Below are 26,992 nucleotides of genomic sequence, written 5' to 3' on the forward strand. Positions count from 1 at the left end.
TAGTGGTTTCTTCTTCTTATTGGTGTCCTTTAGTAGTGGTTTCTTCTTCTTATTGGTGTCCTTTAGTAGTGGTTTCTTCTTCTTATTGGTGTCCTTTAGTAGTAGTTTCTTCTTCTTATTGGTGTCCTTTAGTAGTGGTTTCTTCTTCTTATTGGTGTCCTTTAGTAGGGGTTTCTTCTTCTTATTGGTGTCCTTTAGTAGTGGTTTCTTCTTCTTATTGGTGTCCTTTAGGAGTGGTTTCTTCTTCTTCTTATTGGTGTCCTTTAGTAGTGGTTTCTTCTTCTTCTTATTGGTGTCCTTTAGTAGTGGTTTCTTCTTCTTATTGGTGTCCTTTAGTAGTGGTTTCTTCTTCTTCTTATTGGTGTCCTTTAGTAATGGTTTCTTCTTCTTATTATTGGTGTCCTTTAGTAGTGGTTTCTTCTTATTATTATTGGTGTCCTTTAGTAGTGGTTTCTTCTTCTTATTGGTGTCCTTTAGTAGTGGTTTCTTCTTCTTATTGGTGTCCTTTAGTAGTGGTTTCTTCTTCTTATTGGTGTCCTTTAGTAGTGGTTTCTTCTTCTTATTGGTGTCCTTTAGTAGTGGTTTCTTCTTATTATTGGTGTCCTTTAGTAGTGGTTTCTTCTTCTTATTGGTGTCCTTTAGTAGTGGTTTCTTCTTATTATTGGTGTCCTTTAGTAGTGGTTTCTTCTTCTTCTTATTGGTGTCCTTTAGTAGTGGTTTCTTCGTATTATTATTGGTGTCCTTTAGTAGTGGTTTCTTCTTATTATTATTGGTGTCCTTTAGTAGTGGTTTCTTTTCAGCAAATCAACCATGAAGGGCTGATTCAGGCAGTCTCCTCTGAACAGTTGATGTTGAGATGTGTCTGTTACATAAACTCTGTGGAGCATTTATTTGGTCTGCAATTTCTGAGGCTGGTACCTCTGCAGCAGCGGTAACTCTAGATCTTCATTTCCAGTGCCGGTCCTTATGAGAGACAGTTTCATCATAGCACTTGATGGTTTTTGCGACTGCACTTGAATACATTTTTCGTATTGACTGTCATTTCTCTTTGCTTATTTGAGCTGTTCCTGCCATAATAAGGACTTGTTTTTTCACCAAATAGGCCTATCTTCTGTATACCACCCCTACCATGTCACAACACAACTGATTGGCTCAAACTTATTAAGAAGGAAAGAAATACCACAAATGAACTTTTAACAAGGCACATTTGTTAATTGAATTGCATTCAAGGTTAAAACCTCATGAAGCTGGTTGAGAGAATTCCAAGAGTGTGCAACGCTGTCAGCAAGGCAAAGGATGGCTACTTTGAAGAATCTCAAATATAAACAGTATTTTGATTTGTTTAACGCTTTTTTGGATCCTACATGATTCCATATGTGCTATTTCACAGTTTTGATGTCTTCACTATTATTCTACAATGTAGTACATAGTACAAATAAAGAAAAACCGTTGAATGAGTAGGTGTGTCCAAACTTTGACTGGTACTGTACATGATGCTCTTCTGTGTTCAACCCGACTCTAACAACCCCAAATATCTTACAAATATTTTATTTTCTCCTGACTTCATAAAAATATGAAGAAAAAAACAGATTTAGTTTGAAACCTCCTACTTCCATTAATCTGTGCTTCTTAAAATTGATTTGTATTCCTTTAAGAATGTCACTCAACTACTACATCAGAACAATATTGTTCTACTGTACTTTTTAATAGGTATTGTATTTGCCAATGGAGATTCATGGAAAGAGATGAGACGCTTTGCCCTGACAAATCTTAGGGACTTTGGTATGGGCAAGAAAGCGAGCGAAGAGAAGATCATTGAGGAAGTTCACTATTTGATTGAAGTGTTTGAAGAACACAAGGGTAAAGTTCTTATATCAATAACACAATCAAAATAAGTCTTCATTTTCTCAGTTTTTCTCATTTCAGTTCTGTTTTTTGCTCTTTGTCACAGGTAAAGCATTTGACACAACCCAGGCAATGAATTACGCTGTCTCCAACATCATCTGCAGCATTGTGTACGGCAGCAGGTTTGACTACTCTGATCCACGGTTCCGACGCTCGGTGGATCAAGCCAATGAGTCCATCCGACTCGGAGGATCTATTTCAATACAGGTACGATACCGTGCTAATCATGTTTACTTTGAGAACAATGACAGACACACTACATTAAATTAGTCCAAGTATAATATATACAGACAAAATAGAAGCTAATTTTAGCTTTTTATTTAAAGTTGTACAACATGTTCCCATGGTTGGGGCCCTTGCTGAAGAACAAGACACTTATCTTGAAAAATATTGCAGACAACAAGGGGGAGATGAAGGAGCTGGTGAGGGGGCTGAAGGAGACTCTCAACCCGCAGATGTGTAGAGGCTTTGTGGACTCGTTCCTTGTCCGAAAACAGACCCTGGAGGTATAAAGCGTTATTGCAGTTATAAGCATGTCATTTCTTGGAGTGAATAACTAGGGGGTCCAGGGGGAGATGATTTAGAAATAACTGCTATTGTTAACTGAAACATGTTTGTTTATGTATTAAAAGGAATCAGGCAACATGAACTCTCATTACCACACTGAGAATCTCATACAGACTGTGGCCAACCTGTTTGCTGCTGGTACCGACACCACGGGGACAACCCTGCGCTGGGGTCTGCTGCTCATGGCCAAGTACCCCGATATACAGGGTAAGGGTTGATACTCACACACTCACCTGACAAACACACCTCATACAGCACATTTGGAAAGTATTCAGACCCCTTCACTTTTTCCACCTTTTGGTACTTTACAGCCTTATTATAAAATTGATTAAATTGTTTTTATTTCTCATCAATCTACACACAATACCCCATAATCACAAAGCAAGAACAAGTTTTTAGAAATTTTTGCAAAAAACTGAAATATCACAGACTATGCTCTGTACTTTGTTGAAGCACCTTTGGCAGCGGCTACAGCCTTGAGTCTTCTTGGGTATGACGCTACAAGCTTGGCACACCTGTATTTTGGGAGTTTCTCCCATTCTTCTCTGCAGATCCTCTCAAGCTCTGTCAGGTTGGATGGGGAGCGTCGGTGCACAGCTATTTTCAGGTCTCTCCAGAGATGTTCTATCGGCCTCAAGTGCAGGCTCTGGCTGGGCCAATCAAGGACTTTCAGAGACTTGTCGCGGAGCCACATCTGCATTGTCTTGGCTGTCTGCTTTGGGCCGTTGTCCTGTTGGAAGGTGAACCTTTGCCCCCAGTCTGAGGTCCTGAGCACTCTGGAGCAGGTTTCCATCAAGGATCTCTCTGTACTTTGCTCCATTCATCTTTGCCTCGATCCTGACTAATTTCCCTGCCGCTCAAAAACATCCCCACAGCATGGCGCTGCCACCACCATGCTTCACTGTAGGGATGGTTGTGGCCAGGTGATGAGAGGTGTTTGTTTTCCTCCAGACGTGACACTTCGCATTCAGGCCAAAGAGTTATTGGTTTCATCAGACCGGAGAATCTTGTTTCTCATGGTCTGAAAGTCCTTTAGGTGCATTTTTGGCAAACTCCAAGCAGGCTGTCATGTGCCTTTTACAGAGGAGTGGCTTCCGTCTGGCCATTCTACCTTAAAGACCGAATTGGTGGAGTGTTGCAGATATGGTTGTCCTTCTGGAACGTTCTCCCATCTACACAGAGGTACTCTGGAGCTCTGTCAGAGTGACCATCAGTTCTTGGTCACCTCCCTGACAATTCCTTTAACCTCATGGCTTGGTATTTGCTCTGACATGCAATGTCATCTGTGGAACCTTATATATATACAGGTGTGTGCCTTTCCAAATTATGTAAATTTAATTGAATTTACCACAGGTGGACTCCAATCAAGTTGTAAAAACATCTCAAGGGTGAAACAGGATGCACCTGAGCTCAATTGCAAGTCTCATAGTAAAGGGTCTGATTACTTATATAAATGATGTATTTCTGTTTTGTTTTTTTATACATTTACAAAAAAATCTATAAACCTGTTTTCACTTTGTCATTATAGGGTATTGTGTGTAGATTGTGGACATTGAGGAAATGTCTTTATTTAATCAATTTTAGAATAAGGCTGTAATGTAACAAAATGTGGAAAAAGTTAGGGGGTCTGAATACTTTCCGAATGCACTGTATATCCACAACTCAATCTCTTATAGCTCACTTGCATAATGTGTGCAAACTCCTCTATCTGTATTCTGTCTCTAAATGTCGTCTGTCACCAGCAGCATCATATTAAAGTTCTGATTATCTGTAAATGCACTTGGCAAATAAAGGTGATTCTGATTTGAAGGACCTTTGTAGAGAAAGTGTATGATTGCAGTTATGTAAGACAATTACGGTTTTACCCGCTGTAAACATTGGCAAATGTCCCACCTGAAGCACAGGTCTTTGAATTGAATCCAAGTGAATTAACAGATACAGACTGAAGATCATTCAGATTTTATAGTAACTTTATCCCTCCTCTTCCTTTTTATTCCAGACCGGGTCCAAGAGGAGATAAGCAGAGTCATAGGAAGTCGTCAGGCCTTGGTAGAGGACAGGAAGAACCTGCCCTACACTGATGCAGTGATCCATGAGACCCAAAGACTGGCCAACATTGTACCCATGTCCATCCCTCACACCACCAGCCAAGACGTCACCTTCCAGGGATACTTCATCAAAAAGGGGACTGATGTTTTTTTTATTTTTTTTGGGGCGGCAGGGTAGCCTAGTGGTTAGAGCGTTGGACTAGTAACCGGAAGGTTGCGAGTTCAAACCCCCGAGCTGACAAGGTACAAATCTGTCGTTCTGCCCCTGAACAGGCAGTTAACCCACTGTTCCCAGGCCGTCATTGAAAATAAGAATTTGTTCTTAACTGACTTGCCTGGTTAAATAAAGGTAAAATAAAAAAAAAAAAAAAAAAAAAAAATCTGATATCATTCTATGGTGGTCAATTAACTAAATCTGATATCATTCTATGGTGGTCAATTAACTAAATCTGATATCATTCTATGGTGGTCAATTAACTAAATCTGATATCATTCTATGGTGGTCAATTAACTAAATCTGATATCATTCTATGGTGGTCAATTAATTAAATCTGATATCATTCTATGGTGGTCAATTAACTAAATCTGATATCATTCTATGGTGGTCAATTAACTAAATCTGATATCATTCTATGTTGGTCAATTAACACATTTTGATATCCTTCTATGTTGGTCAATTAACTAATTCTGATATAATTATATGGTGCTCAATTAACTAAATCTGATATCCTCATTGTTTTGGCTCAAAGAGAGTTGAGGGGATGGAAATTACATTGAAGCAATGTGGAATAGACCTTGAATTGACGTCTGTGGGAATATTGATATTTGTCAATTATAGGAACCTATAGTTACACATCTATTGTCTTCATTTTGTCTTCATCTTCCTCTTCCAGGTCGTAGGGTGTGTCTTGGAGAGAGTCTAGCCAGGATGGAGCTCTTCCTTTTTTATTGTCCTCATGCTGTCTTCCTCATCTTCCTCTTTCAGGTCGTAGGGTGTGTCTAGGAGAGAGTTTGGCCAGGATGGAGCTCTTCCTTTTCTATTGTCCTCATGCTGTCTTCCTCATCTTCCTCTTCCAGGTCGTAGGGTGTGTCTAGGAGAGAGTCTGGCCAGGATGGAGCTCTTCCTTTTTTATTGTCCTCATGCTGTCTTCCTCATCTTCCTCTTTCAGGTCGTAGGGTGTGTCTAGGAGAGAGTCTGGCCAGGATGGAGCTCTTCCTTTTCTATTGTCCTCATGCTGTCTTCCTCATCTTCCTCTTCCAGGTCGTAGGGTGTGTCTAGGAGAGAGTCTGGCCAGGATGGAGCTCTTCCTTTTCTATTGTCCTCATGCTGTCTTCCTCATCTTCCTCTTTCAGGTCGTAGGGTGTGTCTAGGAGAGAGTCTGGCCAGGATGGAGCTCTTCCTTTTTTATTGTCCTCATGCTGTCTTCCTCATCTTCCTCTTCCAGGTCGTAGGGTGTGTCTAGGAGAGAGTCTGGCCAGGATGGAGCTCTTCCTTTTCTTCACCTCCCTCCTGCAGCACTTTTGTTTCTCTCCTCCTCCCGGGGTAAGAGAGGAGGATCTGGACCTCACACCATCCCTGGGGTTCACCCTCAGTCCTTCACCTCACCAGTTGTGTGCTGTGAGCAGGGTCTGAGATGAAAGTCTGGGTCCAATGTATATTACACACTAAACTCTCAACTTTAGACAAACATACTGCAGGAATATGCTGAAAAACTATTTTGTCACTGCCCATGGACATGAATGATATGAATATATACCTGGCTACAGGGATTTGAGGTTTAAAGTTGATTGGACCAAAATGAACTGAAGCAGCTTTTGTAAACCATTCAGAGGGGTTTTGCAGTCCTAGATGCTGACACCTTTATGATGTCTGGGGGCATTCGTTTAAAACCACAATGTTGATCTAGAGACATACACTCAAACAACCGTTTAGGGATACCCTAGGTGGGGTCCTCAGTAAAATGTCAATGTCCGCAGGAAGTGTACGTTATGATTGAGAGACCAAACTTGGACGTTAGGATTCTTAGACTGCAAGTGCCCTTATCCCCACTGAGGTCCATAGAAGTCATATCCTTACCCACCACTCCAGGGAAAATATTCTTGGTTTGGAATTCAAGAATTCAAGAATACAGTCCTAAGAACAGTCACATTTGTAAAATTGTCATCTAAATGAATAAAAAGTGTAAACTCTAATCTGGTGCCCTCTATACTGCTAGTTGTACAGTCAACACTTGGCACTTTTTTACAGGACAACTGTATGACCTATAGCTCCGTTTTTTTCCACAGGTTCTCCTATGCAAATGTTTAATATTATTTTACTTTTGTGCTGTCATTAATTTATTGAACGACAATACTAAGTGCTAGTAAAGGAAAGGTAGACACATTGGCACTTTTTGAAAGCTTGTCTAAAGATATGAATATAGGTAACTATGTAGATGTATATGCAGATGATTGTTTATGTATCAGTAGTGTCACTTGTCACTTCAATCAGGGACGGTCTGGGGTGGGGTGGCTGAAACAGTGTCAATCACATCCAAACATGAGGAAACCAGGTGTTTGGTGTCGTTCCAGTTGTCCCATTCCGGTCATCACTATGAGCCATCCTACACATCATCATTCTCACGTGAGATATATGTTAACCAGTTTAAATACTTACACACCCGTGCCCCCATCCTTCACTTTCCCCTTATTCAAGGATAACTGTATTATAATATATAAATATATATATGTAATAGCTGTATGTTTTTTAAAGTACCTAATCCATTGCTGAGAAAAGAAATGCAATACAAATATCAATTAAATAAATACATGACAATCTTCTTTATTTCAAATGTTATGCACTCTTAGAAAAAAGGGTGCCAAAAGGGTTCTTCGGCTGTCCCCATAGGAGAACCCTTTCCAATTTCAGGTAGATCTCTTGTGGAAAGAGTTTTACATGGAACCAAAAAGTGTTCTTCAAAGGGAAGACAGAATAGGTTTGCACATCATTCTTGAGCAGGAGGGGCAAAGTTCTCCCCAAATTTGTGGTATCCAATTAGTAGTTACAGTCTTGTCCTATCGCTGCATCTCCCATACGAACTAAGGAGAGGCGAAGGTTGAGAGCCGTGCATCCTCCGAAACACATCCCAGCCAAGCCCCACTGTTTCTTGACACATTGCCGCTTAACCCGGAAGCCAGCCGCACCAATGTGTCGGAGGAAACACCGTACACCTGGCAACCGTGTCAGCGTGCACTGCACCCAGCCCGCCGCAGGAGTCGCTAGAGAGCAATGGGACAAGGAAATCTCTGCCTGCCAAACCCTCTCCTAACCCGGACGACGCTGGGCCAATTGTGCGCCACCTCAAGGGTCTCCCAGTCACGGCCAGCTGTGACACAGCCTGGGATCGAACCTGGGTCTGTAGTGACGCCTCAAGCAATGCAATGCAGTGCCTTAGACCGCTGCACCACTCAGGATGCCCCCACAAATTGATTTTAACAAACAATTGGTCCCCCAAAAAATGCGTCCCTCTGTTGAATTTCAAAATCCCCATGTGGCCCATGTGGCCCTCGAGCCATAACGTTTGCCCACCCCTGAGCTAGATGTTATGTTAGAAGACAGTAGTAGGTATGGAAGATGAACCTCGGGGCCATGTCAGAGGGAACTTTTAATGGAAAAATAATAATAACTTTGAATTTACAAGCATATATATGTATGAAATATTTAAATTCCCTTTATGTTCTCTATGTATTTGCAACAACCATTCCTACTACGATTACGTATATCCTCTCCTAGTCTTATCGACTGAGCTCCATTCAGTTTGTTTCTGCAGGTACACTAACGAATCAAATCAAATTTTATTTGCCGCATACACATGGTTAGCAGATGTTAGGGTTAGGGTTAGGGTTAGGGTTAGGGTTAGGGTTAGGGGGGGGCTCACAGGAGGGGCTATCAGGTCTCCAAGGCCAGGGCTCAGGAGCTAAGCCATGGGTGCAGGAGACACTGGGCAGCATTGGCCCTCCTCTTGGGCTGGAAGTCCAACATGCACAACAGGAAGTCAGAGAACAGAGAGGCCTCCTTCAGCAGGAAGTTGTATTTCTCCACTAGCACCTCATACAAACACCAGGACCGCAGCACCTCGATACGATTCATTTCACCTGGGAGACCACACAACAGGAGGGAGAAGAAAGAGAGATGGCAAAACAGAGAGGAGGGTGAGGAAAGAGAGGAAGGAAAGAGGAGGTGAAACAGAGAGGAAGGAGAGGAAAGGGAGAGGGGGGAGGAGAGAGGAGGTGAAACAGAGAGGAAGGAGAGGAAGGAGAGAGGAGGGTGAGGAAAGAGAGAGGTGAAACAGAGAGGAAGGAGAGGAAGGAGAGAGGAGGGAGAGGAAAGTGAGGGGAGGTGAAACAGAGAGGAAGGAGAGGAAAGAGAGGAGGGAGAGGAAAGAGAGGAGAGAGATGAAAGAAAGAGGAGGTGAAAGAGAGGAGGAGAGGATAGAGAGAGGTAGTAAAACAGAAAGGTGGGAGATGAAAAGAGGGAGAGGACAGAGAGAAGACGAAAGTGAGAGGAGGGAGAGGACAGAGAGAGGAATGAGAGGAAGGAGAGAGGAGGAAGAGGAAAGAGAGAGCAAGGAGAGGAAGGAGAGAGGAGGGAGAGGTAAGAGAGAGGAATGAGAGAGGAGGGAGAGGAAAGAGAGAGGAAGGAGAGGAAGGAGAGAGGAGGGAGAGGAGGGAGAGGTAAGAGAGAGGATTGAGAAGAAAGAGAGAGGGGGGAGAGGAAAGAGAGAGGAAGGAGAGGAAGGAGAGAGGAGGGAGAGGTAAGAGAGAGGAATGAGAGGAAAGAGAGAGGGGGGAGAGGAAAGAGAGAGGAAGGAGAGAGGAGGGAGAGGTAAGAGAGAGGAATGAGAGAGGAGGGAGAGGAAAGAGAGAGGAAGGAGAGGAAGGAGAGAGGAGGGAGAGGAGGGAGAGGTAAGAGAGAGGAATGAGAGGAAAGAGAGAGGGGGGAGAGGAAAGAGAGAGGAAGGAGAGGAAGGAGAGAGGAGGGAGAGGTAAGAGAGAGGAATGAGAGGAAAGAGAGAGGGGGGAGAGGAAAGAGAGAGGAAGGAGAGAGGAGGGAGAGGTAAGAGAGAGGAATGAGAGGAAAGAGAGAGGAAGGAGAGGAAGGAGAGAGGAGGGAGAGGTAAGAGAGAGGAATGAGAGGAAGGAGAGAGGAGGGAGAGGAAGGAGAGAGGAGGGAGAGGAAAGAGAGAGGAAGGAGAGGAAAGAGAGGAAGGAGAGGAAAGAGAGGAGGTTAAGGAAAGCGAGAAGGGGTAAAGGAAAGAGAGAGGAGGGAGAGGAAAGAGAGGAGGGAGAGGAAAGAGAGGAGGGAGTGGAATGAGAGAGAAAGGAGAGGTAGAGGAAAGAGAGGAGGGAGAGGAAAGAGAGGAGGGAGAGGAAGGAGAGTAGAGGTGAAACAGAGGGAGGAGGGGAAAGAGAGAGGTGAATAGAAGGAAGCTTTTTGACTTGGAGAGAAAAAGTATTTGATGTAGTTTTTTCTTAAATTAAACACAATAATTTGTCACATCAAAAAGTCCTTTCTTTAAGTTCGAATAATTTGACTGTTTTCAATGCAATGTCCTTCACTCACCTCTGCGATTGAAGTACTCCACTGAATATTTCCCAGACAAGGCTACTGCTGCTGGGATTTTGCCAAGGAGTTCAATTATATGAGCGATGTGGTCTGGAGGGAACAGAACCAAAATCCCACTGGATAAAACAACTAAGCAAAAGTCACAAAGTGGACACAATGTTATCTCCATCGAATCCTGTGTCAATATTTTCCACGCCTACCTTCCTCTAAGGAAAAGGTCTTCCCAGCTTTGGGCTCAAACAATGAATCTCCAGTGACCAACTCAAACGCCTAGAATAAAAAGAAGAGAAGTTGAATGGCCAGGAACTATTCTGCAGCGGCACCTACTTAGCTTGGAGAACTGGAAGAGAACTGGAAGAGTAACCTAACAGCAGGAGTTAATGATCCAAGTGAATCAGAGGGCACCGGAGAGATCATGGTTATACTTCAATGAAGCTGCAAACATATGCAGACATACGTTGGTGATGGTGGTTGTATGGTGGTTTTATGGTGGTTGTATGGTGGTTGTATAGTGGTTGTATGGTGGTTGTATGGTGGTTGTATAGTGGTTGTATGGTGGTTGTATGGTGGTTGTATAGTGGTTGTATGGTGGTTGTATGGTGGTTTTATGGTGGTTGTATGGTGGTTGTATAGTGGTTGTATGGTGGTTGTATGGTGGTTGTATAGTGGTTGTATGGTGGTTTTATAGTGGTTGTATGGTGGTTGTATGGTGGTTGTATAGTGGTTGTATAGTGGTTGTATGGTGGTTGTATGGTGGTTTTATGGTGGTTGTATGGTGGTTGTATAGTGGTTGTATGGTGGTTGTATGGTGGTTGTATAGTGGTTGTATGGTGGTTTTATAGTGGTTGTATGGTGGTTGTATGGTGGTTGTATAGTGGTTGTATAGTGGTTGTATGGTGGTTTTATAGTGGTTGTATGGTGGTTGTATGGTGGTTGTATAGTGGTTGTATAGTGGTTGTATAGTGGTTTTATGGCGGTTGTATGGTGGTTGTATGGTGGTTGTATGGTGGTTGTATGGTGGTTGTATGGTGGTTGTATGGTGGTTGTATAGTGGTTGTATGGTGGTTTTATGGTGGTTGTATAGTGGTTGTATGGTGGCTGAGTGGACGTTGACTCTCTCACCAAGCAGGCTACACTCCAGATGTCTGCTGGTGGGCCGTAGTCAGAGCCCAGTAGAACCTCTAGTGAGCGGTACTGACAGGTCTGGATCTCCTCACAGAAATGCTTGTACTGGAATGTCACACAGAGCAAAGGCACAGAGTAAAATACAGTTCTGATCCCAGCGCAGTATTCCACAATAGTCCCTCTTATTTTGCAATCACTCCAGTATTAATCTGCAAAATTGTAATTATCCACCTACCTCCTCATGCCTTTTGCACACAATGTATATAGACTATTTTTTTATTTCTACTGTATTATTGACTTGTTTATTGTTTATTCCATGTGTAACTCTGTGTTGTTGTCTGTTCACACTGCTTTGCTTTATCTTGGCCAGGTCGCAGTTGTAAATGAGAACTTGTTCTCAACTAGCCTGCCTGGTTAAATAAAGGTGTTCTCAACTAGCCTACCTGGTTAAATAAAGGTGTTCTCAACTAGCCTACCTGGTTAAATAAAGGTGTTCTCAACTAGCCTACCTGGTTAAATAAAGGTGTTCTCAACTAGCCTACCTGGTTAAATAAAGGTGTTCTCAACTAGCCTACCTGGTTAAATAAAGGTGTTCTCAACTAGCCTACCTGGTTAAATAAAGGTGTTCTCAACTAGCCTACCTGGTTAAATAAAGGTGTTCTCAACTAGCCTACCTGGTTAAATAAAGGTGTTCTCAACTAGCCTACCTGGTTAAATAAAGGTGTTCTCAACTAGCCTACCTGGTTAAATAAAGGTGTTCTCAACTAGCCTACCTGGTTAAATAAAGGTGTTCTCAACTAGCCTACCTGGTTAAATAAAGGTGTTCTCAACTAGCCTACCTGGTTAAATAAAGGTGTTCTCAACTAGCCTACCTGGTTAAATAAAGGTGTTCTCAACTAGCCTACCTGGTTAAATAAAGGTGTTCTCAACTAGCCTACCTGGTTAAATAAAGGTGTTCTCAACTAGCCTACCTGGTTAAATAAAGGTGTTCTCAACTAGCCTACCTGGTTAAATAAAGGTGTTCTCAACTAGCCTACCTGGTTAAATAAAGGTGTTCTCAACTAGCCTACCTGGTTAAATAAAGGTGTTCTCAACTAGCCTACCTGGTTAAATAAAGGTGTTCTCAACTAGCCAACCTGGTTAAATAAAGGTGTTCTCAACTAGCCTACCTGGTTAAATAAAGGTGTTCTCAACTAGCCTACCTGGTTAAATAAAGGTGTTCTCAACTAGCCTACCTGGTTAAATAAAGGTGTTCTCAACTAGCCTACCTGGTTAAATAAAGGTGTTCTCAACTAGCCAACCTGGTTAAATAAAGGTGTTCTCAACTAGCCTACCTGGTTAAATAAAGGTGTTCTCAACTAGCCTACCTGGTTAAATAAAGGTGTTCTCAACTAGCCTACCTGGTTAAATAAAGGTGTTCTCAACTAGCCTACCTGGTTAAATAAAGGTGTTCTCAACTAGCCTACCTGGTTAAATAAAGGTGTTCTCAACTAGCCTACCTGGTTAAATAAAGGTGAAATAAATAAATAAAAAATAAATAAAAAACCAACTACTGAGTATGGATGGAGGTTCAGCAATGGCAACGGTTCATAAAGATGTTGGAAATCAGTATGACGTCATAGTTTTAGCACTATCCACACTATCCACAGAGTTTTTAAACTATTGCGCGCAACATGGTTCAATGCGCCAGTAAATCAGCACAATCAAATCTTTCAGTTTTTCAATTTGGCCTCGTCTTGGAGCTAAAGTTGAAATCATGCATACTGTGCTAATGACGATTTAAAAAACAGAGTAATGAAGATCAATGTAAAATACGGCAAACTTTAAAAAAAAACGTATTTGTGATAAATGCATGGGGCCCCTCAATTTTATGCACCTCCGCTATTGCTGACTGACTGATCAATACCCACCACCCAACAGGAGCTTCCCAGGTCAGCAATCTTTACTGTGACGTCCTCCAGACTGATGGGAGTCACCAGGTCCTTCTCTGGATAGACAGTAAGAGATGAACAACAAACAGTAGAGGGTTATGATCTGATTGAAACACTTCAACAGCATACTGGACACAGTCAATCTGAAGTGACAAACAGGCAGAATACACATTACATCTCAATCTAAAGGTGACAAAGAAACAGAATGCTAGCCTTCAGTAAAGTGTCATGTGCAGTAAACAGATGTATCATCTGGTGCACTCAGTGATGACATCACAGAGTTCTAGAAAATCTGTAGCTGAACAGTCACATGACTACAGAGTTCTAGAATATCTGTAGCTGAACAGTCATGACTATAAAGAGTTCTAGAGTAACTGTAGATGAACAGTCACATGACCTTACAGAGTTTTAGAATATCTCTAGCTGATTAGTCACATGACCTTACAGAGTTCTAGAGTATCTGTACATGAACAGTCATGACCTTACATAGTTCTAGAACATCTGTAGCTTAACAGTCAAATGACATTACATAGTTCTAGAACATCTGCAGCTTAACAGTCAATGCCTTACTGAGTTCTAGAACATCTGTAGCTGAACAGTCACGTGACTTTACAGAGTTCTAGAATATCTGTAGCTGAACAGTCATGACTACACAGAGTTATAGAGTAACTGTAGATGAACAGTCACATGACTTTACAGAGTTCTAGAACATCTGTAGCTGAATAGTCATGACCTTACAGAGGTCTAGAATATCTGTAGCTGAACAGTTCTATGACCTTACAGAGTTCTAGAATATATGTAGCTGAACAGTCACTTGACCTTACAGAGTTCTAGAATATCTCTAGCTGATTAGTCACATTACCTTACAGAGTTCTAGAATATCTCTAGCTGAATAGTCATGACCTTACAGAGTTCTAGAATATCTGTAGCTGTACAGTCATGCCATTAGAGTCCTAGAATATCTGCAGCTGAACAGTCACATGACCTTACAGAGTTCTAGAACACCTGTAGCTGAACAGTTATATGACCTTACAGAGTTCTAGAATATCTTTAGCTGAACAGTACTCAGTCATATGACCTTACATAATTCCAGAACATGTGTAGCTAAATAGTTATATGACCTTATGGAATTCTAGAACCTCTGTAGCAAAGCAGTCATATGACCTTACAGAATTCTGGATCATCTGTAGCAAAACAGTCATTTGACCTTACAGAGCCGCTTATATTTAATAAAGTCACCTTGTACGATGGAGATTTACATGCATAGCAAAACGTCACGTCAGGGTAAACCTACTCGAATCACAGCCCTTAATTTAAATGTTCCTAAAATCTCCCATGGGAAAAATGAATGGTGGAAAAACGATTGGAACTATTCCCCTGTTTGACCGCTAGGTTTGATGGGTATTATGACACCTCCACTGCAGGGTTCTATTATGTAGCTGAACAGTGAACACTACCTGCTCTACTCATCGACTTCCCAGGGAATGGAGGACATGCACTGCCCCCTGCAGTCTGTTTTGGGTTCTGCTCCTCCAAACAAAGCAGTATATTTTCAGGCTTGATGTCTGTGTGGATGATTTTACATTGAGTGTGCAGGTAGTCAAATGCCTGAAGAACCTACAGGGAGAGGGTGATGGCACTGTTAACCCAAAACAACTCCTGCATCAAACTTATGACGCATCCAGACAGTGTGGTGATTTCGATAATGCCGTTTCTACTCATCTTCTATGAACTCTGTCACTCTCTGACCTGAGCAATGACCTGTTTGACCCAAGAAAGCGATAGTCCTGGGTTCCCAAAACAGACCTGCCAACAGCAGAGGTCTGGTCCTAACAGCTCCAGCACCAAGCATACATCTACACAAAGGAGGTCAAGGAACCAAACACATCTGAACTCTGAACTTTGACTCCTCATTGTGAGACTGTCAGATTTTGCTACAGGTGTGTGTGTGTGTGTGTGTGTGTGTGTGTGTGTGTGTGTGTGTGTGTGTGATGACTGTGCAGTCTAGGGAAGGATACGGACTCCGTTGACCCCAGCTATCTTAAACTCATCCAGCAGTTGGACTATTCTCCGGCTGTATGGGTGACGAGCCGTGGGACCACTGGCCTGAGGGGTGAGAGGGGGGGGGGGGGGAGACTTTAGAGTCTGGACTATACTGACAGAACTTGTTTAAATGGAAAGATAAAGATGGGTCTGTATGAGACAAGGGAGAAAAATAATGAACCTTGAAAACATGGGATGGCTGTGAATAAGTCTGGCAGAGAAAGATAAATAACATGAGGTGGACTAAGAGTAAAAATAGTTACTACTGTTTACCCTTAGGGGTTGAGGATGAGAAAGAGATTGAGGAAGCAATAAATAACCTAAGGTGAGAAATCAGAGAAAAGGAGAGACTCACACAACGTAGCAGAGTCAGTTCATCTTGCCCAGCCTGTGTGAATCCTTCTCCACTCTTCAAAACCTTCACGGCCACTCGCCTGCCCAACCTGTACACATAGAGTTGACTTTTAATCACACTGCAGCTTTCACTGTATGCCAAGAAGGGGAGATTTGAGTATATGCTGACACTGCAACATAGTGAATGTACCTGAGATCCAAGCAGAGCCAAACAGTGGCGAAGTAACCCCAGCCCAACTTAGACACAACCTGGTATCTCCTGTTGAAGGTGTCTCCAATGTGAACAGGGTGGTACCCCCCTATTGAAACATGCAGGATGAGAACAATAGATGTTACACCTCCAACTGCTGTATTTACTGTCTGGTAACAGACTATGTCTATGCTGGAATGGAATGAATAGGACAGAAAGACATGTAAGGAGAAAGACAGAGTTAGTATAGCGGTAGATAGCCTAGCTCATGGGATAGGGGGCAGTATGTTCACGTGCCCAAAGTAAACTGCCTGTTACTCAGGCCCAGAAGCTGTGATATGCATATACTTGGATTTAGATAGAAAACACTCTAGAGTTTCTAAAACTGTTAAAATTATGTCTGTGAGTATAACAGAGCTGATATGGCAGGCGAAACCCCAAGGACAAACCATAACATTTTTAAAAACTTACCATTATTTTCAATGGCTAGTACTATAATTATAATTATAGTACTTTATTATAATTATAAGTCCTCCCAAATTGCAGTTCCTAGGGCTTCCACTAGATGTCAACAGTCTTTAGAAAGAGTTTCAGGCTGATTTTTGGAAAAATGACCCAGAAATTGTAGTTTTTCTAGGTGGCTCCCATTTTGGCTGTAGTGTTTCCAAGCGCTTGGAAGAAAGCATATTCTTTCTCATTTATCTCCGGTAATGAACATACTATTCTCCGTCTTAAATTTTATTTGAGTAAATTTTATTTGCGTATTAGGATACCTAACGTTTGATTATAAAAGTTGTTTGACTTTTTTGGAAAAGTTTATTAGTAACGTTTGGGATACATTTTGTATGCATTTTGACTGAGTGGATCTGGATGTGTTATTGACTGAAGCGTGCCAGCTAAACTGAGTTTTTATTGATATAAAGAAAGACATTATCCAACAAAAGGACCATTTGTGATGTAACTGGGACCTTTTGGAGTGCCAACAGAAGAAGATCATCAAAGGTAAGGCATTTTTTTATATCACTATTTCTGACTTTCGTGTCGCACCTGCCTGGTTGAAATATGTTTTTCATGTGTTGGTATGCGGGGCTCTGTCCTCAGATAATCGCATGGTATTCTTTCGCCGTAAGGTATTTTTGAAATCTGACATGGCGGCTGGATTAACAACAAGTTCAGCTTTATTTTGATCTATTACACTTTTGATTTTTATGAAAGTTAAATATTTATAGTAATTTAATTTGAATATGGCGCTCTGCAATTTCACCGGATGTTGTCGAGGTGTCCCGCTAGCGGTTTTAACAGGTTTTAAGAGCTTTGGGCCAGTAGCAGAGTTAGTATAGCGGTAGGTAGGTAGCCTAGCTCTTAAGAGCTTTGGGCCAGTAGCAGAGTTAGTATAGCGGTAGGTAGGTAGCCTTGCTCTTAAGAGCTTTGGGCCAGTAGCAGAGTTAGTATAGCGGTAGGTAGGTAGCCTTGCTCTTAAGAGCTTTGGGCCAGTAGCAGAGTTAGTATAGCGGTAGGTAGGTAGCCTAGCTCTTAAGAGCTTTGGGCCAGTAGCAGAGTTAGTATAGCGGTAGGTAGGTAGGTAGGTAGCCTAGCTCTTAAGAGCTTTGGGCCAGTAGCGGAGTTAGTATAGCGGTAGGTAGGTAGCCTAGCTCTTAAGAGCTTTGGGCCAGTAGCGGAGTTAGTATAGCGGTAGGTAGGTAGCCTTGCTCTTAAGAGCTTTGGGCCAGTAGCAGAGTTAGTATAGCGGTAGGTAGGTAGCCTTGCTCTTAAGAGCTTTGGGCCAGTAGCGGAGTTAGTATAGCGGTAGGTAGGTAGCCTAGCTCTTAAGAGCTTTGGGCCAGTAGCGGAGTTAGTATAACGGTAGGTAGGTAGCCTAGCTCTTACGAGCTTTGGGCCAGTAGCAGAGTTAGTATAGCGGTAGGTAGGTAGCCTAGCTCTTAAGAGCTTTGGGCCAGTAGCAGAGTTAGTATAGCGGTAGGTAGGTAGCCTAGCTCTTAAGAGCTTTGGGCCAGTAGCAGAGTTAGTATAGCGGTAGGTAGGTAGCCTAGCTCTTAAGAGCTTTGGGCCAGTAACATAGTTAGTATGGCGGTCGGTAGGGCAGCAGGTAGCCTAGCTCATAAGAGCATTGGGCCAGTAAACGAAAGGTAGCTGGTTTGAATCCCTGAGCTGACTAGGTGACAAATCTGTCTATGCCCTTGAGAATAGCACATAACCCTAATTGCTCCTGTAAGTCCCTCTGGATAAGAGCATCTGCTATATGACCAAAATGTAAATGTTCAGCCATAACGGACCATGGCAGTATTCTCTGGGGTCCTCTCTGTCCAGTGACTCCGCTTGCTCCATCTGTTCCAAACGACTCAGCTTATCAAGTCCATTCGATGTCCCAGGTGTACTGCTGCAACACACACATGCCAATACACATACTGTACAAACTTACTGTACACACAATACTGTATGCACAATACTGTAAACATAATACTGTACACACGCACTGTCAGCCTGTCTGATCCTACACAGGGCAGAGATGTGACCCCTCTGTCAGCCTGTCTGATCCTACACAGGGCAGAGATGTGACCCCTCTTTCTGATCCTACACAGGGCAGAGATGTAACCCCTCTGTCAGCCTGTCTGATCCTACACAGAGCAGAGATGTGACCCCTCTGTCAGCCTGTCTGATCCTACACAGGGCAGAGATGTGACCCCTCTGTTAGCCTGTCTGATCCTACACAGGGCAGAGATGTGAACCCTCTGTCAGCCTGTCTGATCCTACACAGGGCAGAGATGTGACCCCTCTGTCAGCCTGTCTGATCCTACACAGAGCAGAGATGTGACCCCTCTGTCAGCCTGTCTGATCCTACACAGAGCAGAGAAGTGACCCCTCTGTCAGCCTGTCGGATCCTACACAGAGCAGAGATGTGACCCCTCTGTCAGCCTGTCTGATCCTACACAGGCCAGAGATGTGACCCCTCTGTCAGCCTGTCTGATCCTACACAGGGCAGAGATGTGACCCCTCTGTCAGCCTGTCTGATCCTACACAGGGCAGAGATGTGACCCCTCTTTCTGATCCTACACCGGGCAGAGATGTAACCCCTCTGTCAGCCTGTCTGATCCTACACAGAGCAGAGATGTGACCCCTCTGTCAGCCTGTCTGATCCTACATAGGGCAGAGATGTGACACCTTTGTCAGCCTGTCTGATCCTACACAGAGCAGAGATGTGACCCCTCTGTCAGCCTGTCTGATCCTACACAGGGCAGAGATGTGACCCCTCTGTCAGCCTGTCTGATCCTACACAGAGTAGAGATGTGACCCCTCTGTCAGCCTGTCTGATCCTACACAGAGCAGAGATGTGACCCCTCTGTCAGCCTGTCTGATCCTACACAGGGCAGAGATGTGACCCCTCTGTCAGCCTGTCTGATCCTACACAGGGCAGAGATGTGACCCCTCTGTCAGCCTGTCTGATCCTACACAGGCCAGAGATGTGACCCCTCTGTCAGCCTGTCTGATCCTACACAGAGCAGAGATGTGACCCCTCTGTCAGCCTGTCTGATCCTACATAGGGCAGAGATGTGACCCCTTTGTCAGCCTGTCTGATCCTACACAGAGCAGAGATGTGACCCCTCTGTCAGCCTGTCTGATCCTACACAGGGCAGAGATGTGACCCCTCTGTCAGCCTGTCTGATCCTACACAGAGTAGAGATGTGACCCCTCTGTCAGCCTGTCTGATCCTACACAGAGTAGAGATGTGACCCCTCTGTCAGCCTGTCTGATCCTACACAGAGCAGAGATTTGACCCCTCTGTCAGCCTGTCGGATCCTACACAGAGCAGAGATGTGACCCCTCTGTCAGCCTGTCTGATCCTACACAGGGCAGAGATGTGACCCCTCTGTCAGCCTGTCTGATCCTACACAGGGCAGAGATGTGACCCCTCTGTCAGCCTGTCTGATCCTACACAGGGCAGAGATGTGACCCCTCTGTCAGCCTGTCGGATCCTACACAGAGCAGAGATGTGACCCCTCTGTCAGCCTGTCTGATCCTACACAGGCCAGAGATGTGACCCCCCTGTCAGCGTGTCTGATCCTACACAGGGCAGAGATGTGACCCCTCTGTCAGCCTGTCTGATCCTACACAGGGCAGAGATGTGACCCCTCTTTCTGATCCTACACAGAGCAGAGAAGTGACCCCTCTGTTAGCCTGTCTGATCCTACACAGAGCAGAGAAGTGACCCCTCTGTCAGCCTGTTGGATCCTACACAGGGCAGAGATGTGACCCCTCTGTCAGCCTGTCTGATCCTACACAGGCCAGAGATGTAACCCCTCTGTCAGCCTGTCTGATCCTACACAGGGCAGAGATGTGACCCCTCTGTTACCCTGTCTGATCCTACACAGGGCAGAGATGTGACCCCTCTGTCAGCCTGTCTGATCCTACACAGGGCAGAGATGTGACCCCTCTGTCAGCCTGTCTGATCCTACACAGGGCAGAGATGTGACCCCTCTGTCAGCCTGTCTGATCCTAAATAGGGCAGAGATGTGACCCCTCTGTCAGCCTGTCTGATCCTACACAGTGCAGAGATGTGACCCCTCTGTCAGCCTGTCTGATCCTACACAGAGCAGAGATGTGACCCCTCTGTCAGCCTGTCTGATCCTACACAGGGCAGAGATGTGACCCCTCTGTCAGCCTGTCTGATCAGACACAGAGCAGAGACATGACCCCTCTGTCAGCCTGTCTGATCCTACACAGAGTATAGATGTGACCCCTCTGTCAGCCCGTCTGATCTTACACAGGGCAGAGATGTGACCCCTCTGTCAGCCTGTCTGATCCTACACAGGGCAGAGATGTGACCTCTCTGTCAGCCTGTCTGATCCTACACAGGGCAGAGATGTGACCCCTCTATCAATGTCTGGTTGCTGGGAGCAGACAGGAACACTTCCCTGGCTGTTCACAGGGAGACACAATCGGCAGGACTCGGAATAGGATTTTGACATTAAACTATAGTCTTCAGCCAGAGGTCAAATTCAACAGGATATGCTGTATCAAATAAGTGTTCTATAAATAATTCAACAGGATATGCTGTATCACGTGAGTGTTCTATAAATAATTAAACAGGATATGCTGTATCAGGTTAGTGTTCTATAAATAATTCAACAGGATATGCTGTATCAGGTGAGTGTTCTATAAATAATTAAACAGGATATGCTGTATCAGGTGAGTGTTCTATAAATAATTAAACAGGATATGCTGTATCAGGTGAGTGTTCTACCATGGAGGCTGCTGAGGGGAGGACGGCTCATAATAATGTCTGGAATGGTATCAAACACGTGGTTTCTATGTGGTTGATACCACTCCATTGACTCCATTCCAGCCATTATTATGAGCCGTCCTCCCTTCAGCAGCCTCCACTGGTGTACTATAAATATTGCCTTGGTGTGTGTCTTGTGCAGATCTATCTATAAAAATCACAGCTTTTCTGAAAGATTTATTTACAGTCAACTATCTTCTTCAGGACTGTCTTTCAGCATGTTTTGGCTCCAGTTTAGAGCGATGATATTGGCCCAGGTCCTCGACCCGGTGACAGACCCAGTGAAATAACGTCACCTCCACAGGCACTAAAATAATCCACATATTCCCAATGTGTGCCAGGTGAGATAAACATGGACCTCCTGCCTCTTTGGCCATGGAAACAAACGTTATCAGTTGGCTGACAGCCATTTTGCACTGTTTCGATATGGTTTTAGTCATCAATCTAGCAAGAGGGCAATATTTTATTAATGTAGTAGTGTTTCTTGACTAAAACCCCCAAAATGTATCATATTACTCCAGTGCCAGCCTGGGTTCCTGTTAAGGCTAGGGCTGATTTCAAGGTTGTACTACTAACCTACGAAGCATTACATGGACTTTCTCCAACCTATCTCTCTGATTTGGTCCTGCCATACATACCTACACGTACACTACAGTCACAAGACGCATGCCTCCTTATTGTCCCTACAGCAAACAGCTGGAGGCAGCGCTTTTTCCTATAGAGCTCTATTTTTATGGAATGGTCTGCCTATCCATGTGAGAGACGCAGACATGGGCTTGACTTTTACGTCTATACTGAAGGTCGGTCCTATGATTGAGTGTAGTCTGGCAAAGTGGTGCGAAGGTGAACGGCAAGGCACTGGAGTGACGAACCACCTTTGCTGTCTCTGCCTGGCCGGCTCCCCTCTCTCCACTCGGATTCTCTGCCTCTGACCCTATTACGGGGGCTTACTAGTGCTCTTCCATGCCGTCCCTAAGAGAGGTGCGTTACTTGAGTGGGTTGAGTCACTGATGTGATCTTCCTATCTGATTTTGCGCTCCCTCGGCCTCATGCTGTGGAGGAGATTTTCTTGGGCTTTTGCACGCCCAATTTTTCAGTTTTTGATTTGTTAAAAAAGTTTGAAATATCCAATAAATGTCGTTCCACTTCATGATTGTGTCCCACTTGTTGTTGATTCTTCACAAAAAAATACAGTTTTATATCTTTATGTTTGAAGCCTGAAATGTGGCAAAAGGTCGCAAAGTTCAAGGGGGCCGAATACTTTCGCAAGGCACTGTATATACAGTGGGGAGAACAAGTATTTGATACACTGCCGATTTTGCAGGTTTGCTGCACGGGGGTGGCAGCATCATTTTGTGGGGGTGGCAGCATCATGTTGCTTTTTTTTTTTTGCTGCAGGAGGGACTGGTACACTTCACAATATAGATGGCATCATGAGGCAGGAAAATGATGTGGATATATTGAAGCAACATCTCAAGACATCAGTCAGGAAGTTAAAGCTTGGTCGCAAATGGGTCTTCCAAAGGGACAATGACCCCAATCATACTTCCGAATTTGTATCAAAATGGCTTAAGGACAACAAAGTCAAGGTATTGGAGTGGCCATCACAAAGCCCTGACCTCAATCCTACAGAAAATGTGTGGGCAGAACTGAAAATGTGTGTGTGAGCAAGGAGGCCTACAAACCTGACTCAGTTACACCAGCTCTGTCACGAGGAATGGGCCAAAATTCACCCAACTTATTGTGGGAAGCTTGTGGAAGTATATCCGAGATGTTTGACCCAAGTAAAAAATGTGAAGGCAATGCTACCAAATACTAATTGAGTGTATGTAAACTTCTGACCCACTGGGAATTTGATGAAAGAAATAAAAGCTGAAATAAATAATTCTCTCTGCTGACATTTTACATTCTTAAAATAAAGTGGTGATCCTAACTGACCTAAGACAGGGAATCTTTCCACAATTAAATATCAGGAATTGTGAAAAACTGAGTTTAAATTTCTTTGGTTAAGGTGTATGTACATTTCTGACTTCAACGGTACATAAATAATTATAGCGCCCGATTTCGGGGATTGTCAGTTTAAGATTAAAGCACAAATATAATTTGGTTTCCTTTTACTGCATCAGAGACGCACCTTTGAACAAGTCATAATCTGTGTACAGAATGTCCCTCTACAATCTGTAGTCTATGGATCATAACAAGTGTAATTCAAATGGACTGTTATGAAAGGGGAATGTGTAAAGTGTTGAGAATAAATTGTACTTACGGTTTCTGGGCCGCCTGTACAGAAGTCCGATCTGAACACATGACTGAATAGGACAGTAGAACTCTGATTGACTGTGACCAGTTAGCTGTGTTTAGGCATGAGGAGCCGGCTTGGTCTAAACATCTCTCTCTCTCTCTCTCTCTCTCTCTCTCTCTCTCTCTCTCTCTCTCTCTCTCTCTTTCTCTCTCTCTCTCAAATATAACAAAACCTAAATACTACAGTAATGTCTGCAAAAACACTACAGCAAATACAATGGTATTGTACAGTCTGCCAAACACTACAGTAAATATTACAGTATAGTACAATCCACAAAACACTACCTGAATTACTATAGTGTACTGTATATATACAACAGTTTTATTTTCCTACAGTACTTATATGATAGTTAACTGTAAATACTACAGTGAAATCTACAGTAAAGTCTGCAAAAACACTACAGTGAATATTACAGTATAGTACAATCCACAAAACACTACCTGAATTACTATAGTGTACTGTATATATACAACAGTTTTATTTTCCTACAGTACTTATATGATAGTTAACTGTAAACACTACAGTGAAATCTACAGTAAAGTCTGCAAAAACACTACAGTGAATACTATATTATTTATACCGTAGTAAACTATAGTATTTTCTTCTTGTGGGAAGCTGTGAGAGGGTAGATGGGAGAGGATGTGACAGCTGTGTGGGACTGCTTTGGAGTTTAATTGCAGTCCAACAGACCGTGATCTCACAGGCAAGCCAAGGTATATTAGCACAAGCAAGCACCAGCGTATTGCACAGGACACTGACAATTCCACGAACAGTTTATGCTTGTCAACCTGGTAAATTGGCTGTACACTACAGTAGATTTGTCCTATAGTGCAGTCATCAAGATATGTGTATAATGATACAGGCCCAATATAGCTAGCCTATCTCTGATTTGATGCAATTATGCACTGTAAAAGTAGATATAGTTCTACGATATATGGGCTATATAAAGACAAGTGAACTTGTGTCATAGAGGTCACTTGTGTGGCAGTTGTTGGATATGGTGGAAAGTCAAGTCAGTGGGAAGTGATAGGCTACACTTCTTAAACTTTCATCAGTATGTTTCTACACCAGCTGTGGAGTTGGTGAGAGGGTAAAAATATCCCCAGTCTGTGTCCAGAGGACAGCAGGGTGAGGTCTCAGGCTCGGCTCTGCTCTCTGTGGTTAATACACGGCTGTTAACACTCTGCTCTAACACACCACCCGATGACACTTCAGAAACCACGAGGGGCACGCCGGTAAGCTGAGAGAGAGGTGATGGGGGCCACAGTTCCAGATTGGGGTCACTAGTTTGCACGACGGATGGACTTGACTCTGTTCAAATGGTCGCAGATGACATTACTGGGACATTTCTGTCTCCTTCTGCTGTATGCCAAGATCAGAACAGGGCAACAGGCTTAGGGTGAGATAAGCTTGAAAATAGCCAAATGGCCTAGCCAAGACATTATAAGCACAGGTGAGATAATTAATACTTCTTAAAAAAGGACTTCTTAAAAAAGGTGCAGAGAGCAATGACTGACAACTGCATCCATGTACTCAAGACCAAATAAAAAATGATTGAACATAAGGCATTGTCAATATAATCTCTGTGGTCATAACATAGGCTATAGTGCACATGTCCTCTCCCATACACGTCTGGTACCCTCCTCTCCCAAACACGTCTGGTACCCTCCTCTCCCATACACGTCTGGTACCCTCCTCTCCCATACACGTCTGGTACCCTCCTCTCCCCCACACGTCTGGTACCCTCCTCTCCCATACACGTCTGGTACCCTCCTCTCCCATACACGTCTGGTACCCTCCTCTCCCATACACGTCTGGTACCCTCCTCTCCCATACACGTCTGGTACCCTCCTCTCCCACACACGTCTGGTACCCTCCTCTCCCATACGCGTCTGGTACCCTCCTCTCCCCCACACGTCTGGTACCCACCTCTCCCACACACACGTCTGGTACCCTCCTCTCCCATACACGTCTGGTACCCTCCTCTCCCACACACACGTCTGGTACCCTCCTCTCCCCCACACGTCTGGTACCCTCCTCTCCCACACACACGTCTGGTACCCTCCTCTCCCCCACACGTCTGGTACCCACCTCTCCCACACACACGTCTGGTACCCTCCTCTCCCATACACGTCTGGTACCCTCCTCTCCCACACACACGTCTGGTACCCTCCTCTCCCATACGCGTCTGGTACCCTCCTCTCCCCCACACGTCTGGTACCCTCCTCTCCCATACACACGTCTGGTACCCTCCTCTCCCACACACACGTCTGGTACCCTCCTCTCCCATACGCGTCTGGTACCCTCTTCTCCCCCACACGTCTGATACCCTCCTCTCCCCCACACGTCTGGTACCCTCCTCTCCCACACACACGTCTGGTACCCTCCTCTCCCATACACGTCTGGTACCCTCCTCTCCCACACACACGTCTGGTACCCTCCTCTCCCCCACACGTCTGGTACCCTCCTCTCCCATACACACATCTGGTACCCTCCTCTCCCCAACACGTCTGGTACCCTCCTCTCCCACACTCACATCTGGTACCCTCCTCTCCCCCACACGTCTGATACCCTCCTCTCCCATACACACGTCTGGTACCCTCTTCTCCCCCACATGTCTGGTACCCTCCTCTCCCATACAGGTCTGATACCCTCTTCTCCCATACAGGTCTGGTACTCTCCTCTCCCATACACACGTCTGGTACCCTCCTCTCCCATACACACGTCTGGTACCCTCCTCTCCCATACAGGTCTGATACCCTCTTCTCCCACACACAGGTCTGATACCCTCCTCTCCCATACAGGTCTGATACCCTCCTCTCCCATACACACGTCTGATACCCTCCTCTCCCATAAAGGTCTGATACCCTCCTCTCCCACACAGGTCTGATACCCTCCTCTCCCCCACACGTCTGGTACCCTCCTCTCCCACACACGTCTGATACCCTCCTCTCCCATACACACGTCTGGTACCCTCTTCTCCCCCACATGTCTGGTACCCTCCTCTCCCATACAGGTCTGGTACCCTCTTCTCCCATATATACGTCTGGTACCCTCCTCTCCCCCACATGTCTGGTACCCTCCTCTCCCCCACATGTCTGGTACCCTCCTCTCCCATACAGGTCTGATACCCTCTTCTCCCATATATATGTCTGGTACCCTCCTCTCCCCCACATGTCTGATACCCTCCTCTCCTAAGTCTCGACCCGAAAGACTGAAACCAAATGATTTAAATACCCTCTGTGTCAGGAAACCTGCGCTAGTGGAATATACTACCCCCATATATAAACAGGTGGATTCAGGTAGGTGGGCCTATGTTATCCCCACTTTCCTTTAACATTACCATGTGGTCACAAAACAACTCATTACCTGGATGTGTGCCTGAATGATAACAGTTAGGGAAAACGACTCAATACATGGATGTGTGCCTGAATGATAACAGTCAGGGAAAACGACTCGATACATGGATGTGTGCCTGAATGATAACAGTCAGGGAAAACGACTCGATACATGGATGTGTGCCTGAATGATAACAGTCAGGGAAAACGACTCGATACATGGATGTGTGCCTGAATGATAACAGTCAGGGAAAATGACTCGATACATGGATGTGTGCCTGAATG

The 26,992-nt window shown here is 44.3% G+C and overlaps 2 protein-coding genes across 2 annotated transcripts; one reads left to right on the plus strand and one right to left on the minus strand.

The window, feature by feature from the left end:
- The first annotated feature begins 1,437 nt into the window (after nt 1–1,437).
- On the plus strand, nt 1,438–7,339 carry LOC118965941 (cytochrome P450 2K1-like). Its single transcript, XM_036986968.1, has 6 exons — nt 1,438–1,860; nt 1,952–2,112; nt 2,232–2,411; nt 2,538–2,679; nt 4,472–4,665; nt 5,881–7,339. The coding sequence occupies exons 1-6, from the start codon at nt 1,746–1,748 to the stop codon at nt 6,151–6,153; spliced, it is 1,065 nt and encodes a 354-aa protein (XP_036842863.1). The 5' UTR covers nt 1,438–1,745; the 3' UTR covers nt 6,154–7,339.
- A 507-nt stretch (nt 7,340–7,846) lies between these two features.
- Nucleotides 7,847–23,429, minus strand: LOC110531255 (SRSF protein kinase 3-like). Its single transcript, XM_036988823.1, has 12 exons — nt 23,334–23,429; nt 18,063–18,166; nt 15,769–15,877; nt 15,580–15,667; nt 15,200–15,287; nt 14,931–15,037; nt 14,639–14,798; nt 13,161–13,237; nt 11,248–11,355; nt 10,326–10,395; nt 10,123–10,215; nt 7,847–8,654 (listed from the first exon to the last, which is right to left on the minus strand). Exons 1-12 carry the CDS (start codon nt 23,372–23,374, stop codon nt 8,470–8,472), a joined length of 1,230 nt encoding a protein of 409 aa, XP_036844718.1. The 5' UTR covers nt 23,375–23,429; the 3' UTR covers nt 7,847–8,469.
- Nucleotides 23,430–26,992: the final 3,563 nt, after the last annotated feature.

Source organism: Oncorhynchus mykiss, chromosome 9 (genome assembly GCF_013265735.2).
Source record: "Oncorhynchus mykiss isolate Arlee chromosome 9, USDA_OmykA_1.1, whole genome shotgun sequence".
NCBI classification, from domain to species: Eukaryota; Metazoa; Chordata; class Actinopteri; order Salmoniformes; family Salmonidae; genus Oncorhynchus; species Oncorhynchus mykiss.

Coding starts and splice junctions, on each gene's coding strand:
- LOC110531255 (XM_036988823.1), bottom strand. CDS start 23,374: ATGTGTTCAGATCGGACTTCTGTACAGGCGGCCCAGAAACC. Junction 15,668..15,768: donor TGGCTCTGCTTGGATCTCAG/GTACATTCACTA, acceptor CTATGTGTACAG/GTTGGGCAGGCGAGTGGCCG. Junction 14,799..14,930: donor TCAAACAGGTCATTGCTCAG/GTCAGAGAGTGA, acceptor CTCTCCCTGTAG/GTTCTTCAGGCATTTGACTA.
- LOC118965941 (XM_036986968.1), top strand. CDS start 1,746: ATGAGACGCTTTGCCCTGACAAATCTTAGGGACTTTGGTATGGGCAAG. Junction 1,861..1,951: donor AGTGTTTGAAGAACACAAGG/GTAAAGTTCTTA, acceptor TCTTTGTCACAG/GTAAAGCATTTGACACAACC. Junction 2,412..2,537: donor TCCGAAAACAGACCCTGGAG/GTATAAAGCGTT, acceptor ATGTATTAAAAG/GAATCAGGCAACATGAACTC.